Raw genomic sequence first — 10,000 nt, forward strand, 5'->3', positions numbered from 1 at the left:
CTTGAAGAATATTACTTATCTAATTGCCTCCCTTACCCCCATCAGAACCCAAAATACAGTATAAGCTTGTTTAACTCCATTGTTTGTAAACAATGTAGTTGTTTTTGCTTCAGTGAATGTTGATCTTCATGGATGTTCGGTCCTTGCATCCATGTCCCTGTCTATGAGATGCAGCGTGGTTACTCCAGTCTCATCCCTCAGCTGTTTACCAAACAAGTGGTGGGAAGACGACCACTTTGTTGTCTGAATCCCAGACTGCAACTTTAAAGATAAATAAATATTGAAAGCTGACAAGCTCAGAGTCAGACTCAAGCCAAGCAACAGGCATGGCTGCAGGGAACGGAACTAAGGGGGCACAAGACATTTCTGAGGGGGGTACAATTATTTGAGCAAAACAAACAATTTCCATGAAAAACAATCACTTTGACCTTGGTCATAACACACGGTTGGGTAATTGGTCATACGGCGACATACAATGGCCGCGTTCGTAAATTCGCCCGAGCGCAACACTGGGTTCAACATCAAAAAGGGACCAAGTCATTTGATTGGACAAGAGGCTGTCACGTGGACCCTCCTGCGCTCTCAGAGCTAATTTACGAACGCGGCCAATGTGTTTGCAGCCATAACTGTCTACTGGGCCGCTAGAGAGAGAGCGCATTTCAATGACATCGCAAATAAACGACTCCAACTATTAAACTCAAAACATAATACCAAAGTATATATGTTAATAGTTAGCTGGCTATTTCATTAGGGAGGTGATAACACCTTCACCCCAGGCACCTGGCTTCCTGCTTCCTGTCAGTCAGTGGCTGGCTCACATCAGACTGGCCGACAAGCAGCGACTTCAGATTGGCGTCTTCCTACTAGAGTCCAGCCTCAGCCAATCAAATCACCGTTGTTTCTGGAGGTGCAATGAGGGGATCTTGACAGCTAACAATTTGTGGAGCGGATCAAAGCAACTTGATGACTAAGACTAAGTTTCAGATAGATCAACCATTTTTAGTGTCACAAAACGAAGGGGGCGCAAATTCACAAAACTGATGGGGCACAAATTCAGGTTCTCCCCATATCTCCCCGCCTTCCCCCCCCCCCCCCCCCCCCCCCCCCAACCAGCCCCTCCGTGGTGCCGGGCCGGTCGGTGAATGGACTCATTCAGGGTTCTGGGACCACCAGGCAGGATTCTGGGTCACACTGCAGGAGGCTCAGCGTAGAGACCGCCACACTTACCACCTCGCTCTGCCAAGCTGCAGCGTGCCACCTAACAGATGGCCAAGGCCACTGGGAGGCACACTGAGAACTGCAGAAGGGATGAGGGGGGGGGGGGGGGGGGAGAGAGAGAGAGAGTGAGTGGGGGTGGAGAGAGAGAGAGAGAGGTATGGGGGAGAGAGAGGGGGGGTGGAGAGAGAGAGTGGGGGTGGAGAGAGAGAGTTGGGTGGAGAGAGAGAGTGGGGGTGGAGAGAGAGAGAGAGAGTGGGGGTGGAGAGAGAGAGAGGTATGGGGGAGAGAGAGGGGGGGTGGAGAGAGAGAGTGGGGTGGAGAGAGAGAGGGGGGGTGGAGAGAGAGAGTGGGGTGGAGAGAGAGAGTGGGGGTGGAGAGAGAGAGTGGGGGTGGAGAGTGGAGAGAGAGAGAGAGTGGGGGATGGGAGAGACAGAAAGAGAGAAAAGAGAGGGGAAAAAAAAGAAGAGAGAGAGAGAAAGTGAGAGAGTCCCGGTAAAGGCATCATCTTTGTAAAGAGACACACGGTCGACAACAATGAACCCCAACCTCCAATGGAGAAGCCCAGCTGCTGCACGCACCTCACAGCTCACCCTGCTAAGTCTCTCTTCTCATCTTTATGTATGGAGCAAGAAAGAGAGCGTTTCCAATCGTGGAAAATTAACTAGTTTAAATCCCTTATTGCATCACTTATTCCGTGGTGAGGATTTTGGGATCACACCAAAGTCATTAATACTATTTTCTATGCTATCCATCCGATTCTGGCTGAGAACTTTATATTGTGTCAGACAGCATCGGGCTGGATTGAGACACAATAGAGCTGGTATGTGTCTGCGAAATGTGTTGAATAGGAATATGCTGCTTGTTTGAAACATTTTAATATCTTATCTTCTATATTTTTATACAAGCCTGCTTACCATGGGAGTCTGCTGTTTCAAGTGGCATAATCATATTTTGTGTCACACGTTTTGTGAGGAATGCGCTATACAAATAAAGTTTTATTTGATTTGATTTGACATCAAGTCGCATAATACATGAATGCATTGTGTGTGTGTGTGTGTTTATGTGTATGTGTATGTGTGTGTGTGTGTATATGTATGTGTGTGTGTGTGTGTCTGTCTGTGTGTGTGTGTGTGTGTCTGTATGTGTATATGTATGTATGTGTGTGTGTGTGTGTGTGTGTGTGTGTGTGTGTGTGTGTGTAGCGTCTGAGGCGGAGCCTCCACCCGGGGCTTCTGAGGAGGATCTCGTCCACGTGGACCACCACCACCTCCGCCACGGGCCTGCCCACCATCGAGCCTGGCCCGGTGTGCCGGGACCGCAGCGCCAGCATCAAACCCTTCCACGAAACCCTCACCTGCAGGTACCTGAACACATCACACCACTCCTCTGTGCGGGGGGGGGGGTTGCTCTCTCTCTTCTTCTGCCTCTCTATCTTGCTCTCTCTTTCTCTCTCTCTCCCCTCAGCCTCTCTCTCTCTATCCTTCTATCTCTCTTTCTCTCTCTGCCTCTCTGTCTCTCTCTCTCTCTCTCTCTCTCTTCCTCCGCTCCTCTCTCTCTCTTTCTTTCTCTCCCGCCTCTCCCCTCTCTCTCTCTCTTGTTCTCTCTCTCTCAAGTTTCACAAGATGTTACAATAGATGTCTTCTTTTATTGCTGAAAGTGGAAATGGAATCTGGAATCCTGGAATCCCAATGGTGGGATCCTGGAGTTCATATAGTACTGTATGTCCCATGTGGTCTGTCGTACCATGTACGTCAGCATGGATGAAGTTGTATATTCACATCGGTCACGGAAATGGACCGTATAGTACTGTATGTCCCATGTGAGGCACACAGACGCCACACCCCTGAGGTAAAGACATGAACCTGGAGCACTAAAGCACAGAGGACACGCCCCTCCGCGCCTCGCTGCTGGCCATCCTGAGATGCTGTACGGCACGGATGGCTGCAGTCTGTGTGTATGTGATACACTACCTGTATGTAAGGGCATGTGTTTGTGTGCACTAGGGATTTTGTTTGTGTGTATGTGTGTGTGTGTGTGTGTGTGTATGTGCTGGTCTGTGCGTGTCGGTGTGTGTGTGTGTGTGTATGTGCTGGTCTGTGCGTGTCGGTGTGTGTGTGTGTGTGTATGTGCTGGTCTGTGCGTGTCGGAGTGTGTGTGTGTATGTGTGTTGGTGTGTGTGCACCGATGTGTTGGTGTGTGCGTGCCTGTGTGCCTGCGCGTGCATACAGTATGTGTGTTTATGGTGTCTTGCTGGGGGTCTTGGCAAACTTGAGCGTGTATAGAATGAGCTCTGTGTATAGAAGCAGCTCTGTATTGAGATGGGACAGATACGGGTTTAGGGTTGGAGACCAAAACCATCTGACACAGACACCCAAGGCCAACATACTTTATGCTTTATCTTTATCTTTTTGTTGTTAATCTTTCCAACTGTAAATCTATTCCACATTGAGAGTGTACGGTACTGTACATCTTCATGGTTCCATGTGTGACAGCAGCTGGTGAAAGCAGGAACAAGTCGGCAACCGACCAAATGTTTCCGACTTTTATTCAGAAAAATTTAAATAAATGTCAACGTTGTTGAAAATCAATGACACACTCGCTAGGCAAGCCAAAACATTGCAATGCAATTGATTCGGTGAGTAATCCACACTACTACCTAGTTAACTATAAGACAATGTTACATTGTTAGTGGGCTCACAAAACAAGCTGTGTTAGTTGTCTAGCGAGTGTGTCAACGTTGACATTTATTTACATTTTTCGTAATAAAACTCGGAACATTTTGATTGTTTGCTGACTTGTTCCCGCTGTCACCAGCTGCTGTCACATGTGACTCAGATCCATACTGTGGCGTCATTCACAGTGATACAGTTACAGTCTGTTCTTTGTGCTTCCAGTAAGTAAACACTTAGTGGTTGTGATTTGGTCTGTGTGGGGTTGAACTGTAGATACTGTATTGTTTATGTGTGTACACTTATCACCAGCTGATATAACACGTATCACACATGGAAGATACTGTATGACTCAGCTTATGCTGACTATGTGTGTGTGTGTGAGAGTGTGTGTGTGTGTGTATGCACGTGCGCGTGTGTGTGTGTATGCACGCATGCATGTGTGTGTGTGTGTGTGTGCGCACACATGTATATGCGTGTGAGTAACCAACTGTGTGTGTGTGTGTGTGTGTATATGCGAGAGTGCGTGTGTGAGAGTGTGTGTGTGTGGCCTACTCGTGTTTGGGGTTGAACTGTAGTTACTGTATTGTGTGTACACTTAACACCAGCTGATATAACACGTATCACACACGGAAGATACTGTACACACTGATACTGTGTGTGTGTGTGTGTGTGTGTGTGTGTGTGTGTGTGTGTGTGTGCATGTGTGGGCGTGCATGTGTATGCGTGTGAGTAACCGACTGTGTGTGTGTGTGTGTGTATGTGCGTGTGTATGTGTATGTGCGTGTGTGTGTGTGTGTGTGTGTGTGTGTGTGTGCGTGTGTGTGTGTGTGTGTGTGTGCGTGCGCTTGCGCGTATGCGTGTGTGGTCTACTCGGGGTGTGCACAGGGCATGTTGAAGACGTGTGATGCGCGCTGGGAATAATTGATGACCGACCCTCCATCCTCCAACTGTCCCTGAAACATTCACCTCGACAGAAGAAAAGGCCCCTGTCGTGTTCCATCCTCCCCGTCTCCCTTTTCCCCCTCATCTCCTTCATGACACGGACACGAAAGGCCTCTCTGACGGAGGCTTACGTTTGTGTGTAAACACAGATGCTTCCTGGCAACCTCCGGTCCGCTGCGGAGGAATCACATGCACGGGAACGCCGGAGTCCGCAAGCGTAGCGGGGCCGGCGGAGGGAGGCCCGTAGAAAACGGGGGATGACAACCGCCACCGTACGGAGAGAGCTGTGTTTGTTTGTTACCCTGGGCGCTGGTTTTATTTTTAAAACGCTGCGTTGGGAATTCAATTGAAATCGGGAATTGGACGCAGGAGCCTCAATTATTCATGTTTCGGAATAACTTAAGTTTCTAAGAGACACGCATGAGAAGTCTAAAACAGACTGTGTCGCTTTCTTTGGAGGTCATGTCGATGCTGGTTTGAACTGAGGTTACCTTTAGTGTGTGTGTGTGTGCCCATGTGTGTGCCCCTGTGTGTGCGTGTGTGTGTGTGTGCCCCCGTGTGTGTGTGTGTGTGTGTGTGTGTGTGTGTTAGAGCGCATGACGCACTCTCTGCTAACCACTTAGGAAGTGCAGCACCTGCAAAAATCTGCTGGTGCAGGTGAGGCCGGTTGCCCCGCTAAAATAAAAGCACTCAGCGAGCTGCTCTACTTACGCGGCAGGTCAGAGTGCTCACCTGCCTTACAGTATTTATGGTCTGCGCTGCTTCAGACGGGGCGGCTAAAGGCCTCCAGCAGAGACTAATGGAGCTCTCTAGCCTAGCATCCACACAACCCCAGAGAGCACCATACGACAACAGAGACTTCGCACTAATGGAGCACATCACAAGGTGAAGATCCACGCCAGTACTACCTCTGCTGGCTAAGAGAGAGAGAGAGAGAGAGAGAGAGAGACTTTAAGCGCTTCGACTCATTTATCTGCTTTGTTTTCTCCCCTCTTTACAGATGACTCAGTTGGGCTCAGAGGTTTGTTTGGGTATGTTTGCACAGAGACAGTGTGATACCATAACAAGCTCTATCACAGTAATGACACCGGACCCAGGTTCTGTACACAAAAGCCCTGTCGGCTAGCCTGGTCCTCCCAGCACCCACCCGCACCCAGGCTGGTCCACGTGTGTGTGTGACCACGGGGTGACGGCGTGAGGCTAAACAAACACCTGGGCCTGTCCTGCGTCAGGCGAGCGCCGCCGTTCAGGAGGAGGATGTAAACACACGGGGTCCCAGCTGCCCAAAATCAGCCTGACACTGGCAGGAAGCTAAACACAGGCGCTCTGGTGGAGGACTGAACTTCTCTCCTGTGTTTACTGGACCTCCAAGGGCCCTTCTGGGGAGACTGAGTTTGTCCTAAAGAGCTTCATTTGTCTTGAGTGGGGTCCTTTAAGGTACTTTCCTAGAGTGGGGTTCTGCAAGGCACTTTCCTTGTGCCGATGATTTTTAAAATGTATTTATTTAAGTTGAAGTTGAAGTTGAAGTCTTATTGTTACGTCAGATGACACATTACTCTTAAGAGAGTCAAATTCGTAGGCTTCGGTTCCTTGACGTTGCAGCACAGAGACAAATAAGGCAATAGGCAAGATAAGTCAAGTTACTAAAGTGACAATAGTTATAAGACGTAAGTGAGACAATTGGACAAGTGAGTGGGAGAGCTGTGGGAAAACAAATAAGACTATAAGTTGTGGGAGACAAATAAGACAAAGAAGTGATCTCTCGGGAGCTATTGTAGTAAGGGTGGAGGAGGGGCCGAGATGGGATTGAGAGAGGATGGAAAGAACTCACGGCTTCTAAAACATTATACGCACTCCTCACCATCCAATCTGTCGGATCTTAATTATGATAAGAGCATGTAGGTCTTTTTCCGCGATTTTTCCATCATGTCAGCTTTCAGTGACGTACAGCGCTAAGCTGAACTAACGCCAACTTCAAAGTCATAGGCACATCATCATGCCTGATTATCTGATTCAGTGGCATACCTTTTCCCTCACTGTACCCGGCTATGCTGTTGTTATCTTCGCAACATCTGGGCCCAGAGTAGGTAGATTACTGGAAGAAAATAATGGCTGCAATGTTTATCATGGCATGGGCCCTGTTCGTTTGGGCTCCCGACCAATGGTAATTTGTCAACCTGCTGAGTTGCCGAGTGTAAAATGCCGGGGCAAACTGCAGAAGAGAGGGGAGCAGGGGGAGCAGGGAGAGGCCAATCACAGCTTATTGCATGCCTCGGAACATTAAGATAAGCAAAACGACGGAACTTCTGAGAAATTACAGACAACAGGGCAATTTATATTTCCTATCGGAGGATAATGACCTTGATTTAGGTTCATGTTTCAGGATGCCAGAAGCCTTGTGCGTGAGAGTGTGTGAGTGCAGGGGGTTTGAGAGGAAGAGAGGCGTTTTCTTCTTTCAGATGCCTTTCTTCTTTCTGTATATTCAACGTCACTAACAATTTATTGTCCGAAAGAAAATGTGTTTGAAAATAGAAAGAGTTACACTTTATGAGGTATTGTATTCATAACTCCTCCAAACCTCTTCATGCCATTGATTCCACAAGATGTTGTTGGAAACATTCCTTTGAGATTCTGGTCCATGATGACATGATTGCATCACGCAATTCCTGCAAGATTTTTTTCTGGTGCACTTTCAAGCTGTGAATCTCCCGTTCCACCACATCCCAAAGGTGTTCTGTTTGATTCAGAGGTCACAGAAGAACACTGAACTCATCGTCATGTTCCTGAAACCAATTGGGGCAACCTTTGCTTTGTGACATGGTGCGTTATCATGCTGGAGGTAGCCGTTAGAAGATGGGTACATTGTGGCCATGAAGAGATGCACATGCTCAGCAACAATACACACATGGGCTGTGGGATCCAAGCGATGATTGATTGGTATTAATGGGCCGGGCCCAAAGTGTGCCAATAAAATATTCCCCACACCATTACACCACCTGTTGCTAATAAAGTGTTTGGTGAGTGTGAATACATGTATACAGTATATATAAAAACAACAGTATCATCATCAGTATCATCAATTACAAATATTCACCGTTTACAACAACATCAGTACAGAGGTACAGCATTAACTGAGACAACTTAGTTATTGTTGGCTGAAAAGAGGTATTTTGTCTGGGTATCATCTCTTGAAATACTTGACTGACTGCAGTCCTTTCACATTATCTCCGAAGGCTCAGTTTGGTACAGTACCGTTTTTGCTGTACAGGCAGAAAAGGAGAAGCCATCCAGTTACTCAACTTTCATTAAGAGCAAAAACATTTTTAGCCAACCGCCTGGACCCCCCTGTCCAATAATGTACTAACTGTTCCCCCGCCAAACTATCAAAACTATTTTATATTCCCACACCTGCTAGGCATTATACACACTACTGGGCTGACCTGACCACGCAAACACAACAGCGCTCTCTTTGTTAGAGGCCTCTGGTTCATTAGGGAGGGTGGGTACGACGGCTCTGTAAGGCTCTGAAAGTGCACAAGAACCAATTGATCATGAACGAGATAAACACACTGCAGGGCTTTGTGTGCGCTGTGACACCATGCTTTCACTGCAGGCATTTCCTGCACTAGAGCTGCAGGTTCGAGAACATTTGGGGTGAGGTATTTTAATTGGAACCACCCTTACGGTCTGACCCTGTTGAAGTTGGTCTGTAGGGGGATGCAGGGGAGAGCTGTGGAGAACAGCTGCGAACAGCTGAGAGGTTTCTGAGGTGGTTCTAAAGGGGATTCTGAGAGGGTTCTGACAGGGTTCTGAGAGGGTTCTGAGGTGGTTCTGAGGGGGTTCTGAGAGGGTTCTGAGGGGGTTCTGAGATGGTTCTGAGATGGTTCTGAGATGGTTCTGAGATGGTTCTGAGAGGGTTCTGAGAGGGTTCTGAGAGGGTTCTGAGAGGGTTCTGAGAGGGTTCTGAGAGGGTTCTGAGAGGGTTTTGGTGTCCTCAGGGTTACTTTCATGTCAGGCTGGATGTGATTTCTCAGGAAGATCAAATGGACAGCATCAGAGTTCTGAACTTTGGAACATGGTAGAGTTAAACTTATAGGTTCATAAACAGTCTATTGATATGCAGATAAACAAGTAACATTTCCTCAATGGTCTCACATTTTCACGACAGCTTATGATGCAATGGAATGAATGGATTGTTATGGTGTAAGATAAATCCACACTCTTGACATCAATCTAAAACAACGTGGGCTCCACATTCTCTTGCAGGCGTCTCTAATTAGTCAATTAACTAAAGCAGTTCAATACAATGACTGTTTCTGATTTGCGTTGTTGTTGTTGTTTATGTTGAAATGTATTGATGCATTTGTGTTAATGAGGGCATTCATAAAGTTCATTAACGAGTATTTTTCCTTAGGCATCTGCGAAGCGTCTTTTTAATGTGTAGACAACACAGTAGGAAACCAATAAAGTGCTTTTGACAACTTCTGCCAACTAGTGAAACATCAAAGGCAGAGGCTGTGAAATGGATTATTTCCAATTCTTTGGCAGAGCTACAAACAACAAACAAAAACGTTTTCACTATTGTGTGTGTGGGTGTGTGTGTGTGTCTTTGTGTCTGTGTTTGTGTATGTGTGTGTGTGCGTGTATGTATGTATGTACGTGTGCATGGGTGTGTGTTAAAAAGAAAAGAAAAAGGTGCTAAAGTGTGTTTCAAATCGTTCCCTCCTGGAATAATGTGTTTAATGTCGTGTGTGAATTTGCTGGGAAAGTGTTAAGACGATAGATGACCTCCCGCTCTGCCAAGTGGCCTATATTACCCCCCAGTAGTCTGTACAGACAGACAGGGGAGAGAGAGGCGGGGAGTGAGGCGGGGAGTGATTCTTAGGATTTTTCGAAGAGTATGTGACGAAACATTAGGTAAACCGCCTGCGTCTCAGATCTCTCTCACAGAGCGACGGTACTTAGACGCCTGGGGGACAGGCTTGATCCCCTGATGTCACATCACACCGTTCTACGGTGAAGAAGTGTATTTTTAGTCGTCCCTTTCATCCTACATACACTCTGTCAGAGGGAGTGAGCCTCCCCTTCTCCTTCACTCACCCCTGGAACGCGGCCCCTTGATAGACATCAGACAAATCGAAACTTGTTTCTTTCTTTTTTCCCCCTTT

The 10,000-nt window shown here is 47.3% G+C and overlaps 1 protein-coding gene across 1 annotated transcript in view; it reads left to right on the top strand.

Annotated features, from left to right (window-relative positions):
• The window catches only part of LOC308169793 (cGMP-inhibited 3',5'-cyclic phosphodiesterase 3A-like), a gene marked incomplete at both ends in the record, with an annotated part of 130,385 nt that overhangs the window by 99,713 nt on the left and 20,672 nt on the right, over positions 1 to 10,000 (top strand). Inside the window, one exon of the mRNA XM_080544540.1 lies at positions 2,421 to 2,620. Coding sequence (XP_080400666.1) covers positions 2,421 to 2,620 — 200 coding nt within the window. The remainder of the gene's footprint in view (positions 1 to 2,420; positions 2,621 to 10,000) is intronic.

The sequence above is a fragment of the Nansenia antarctica genome (genome assembly GCF_963989245.1).
Source record: "Nansenia antarctica genome assembly, chromosome: 14".
Classification (NCBI taxonomy): Eukaryota; Metazoa; Chordata; class Actinopteri; order Argentiniformes; family Microstomatidae; genus Nansenia; species Nansenia antarctica.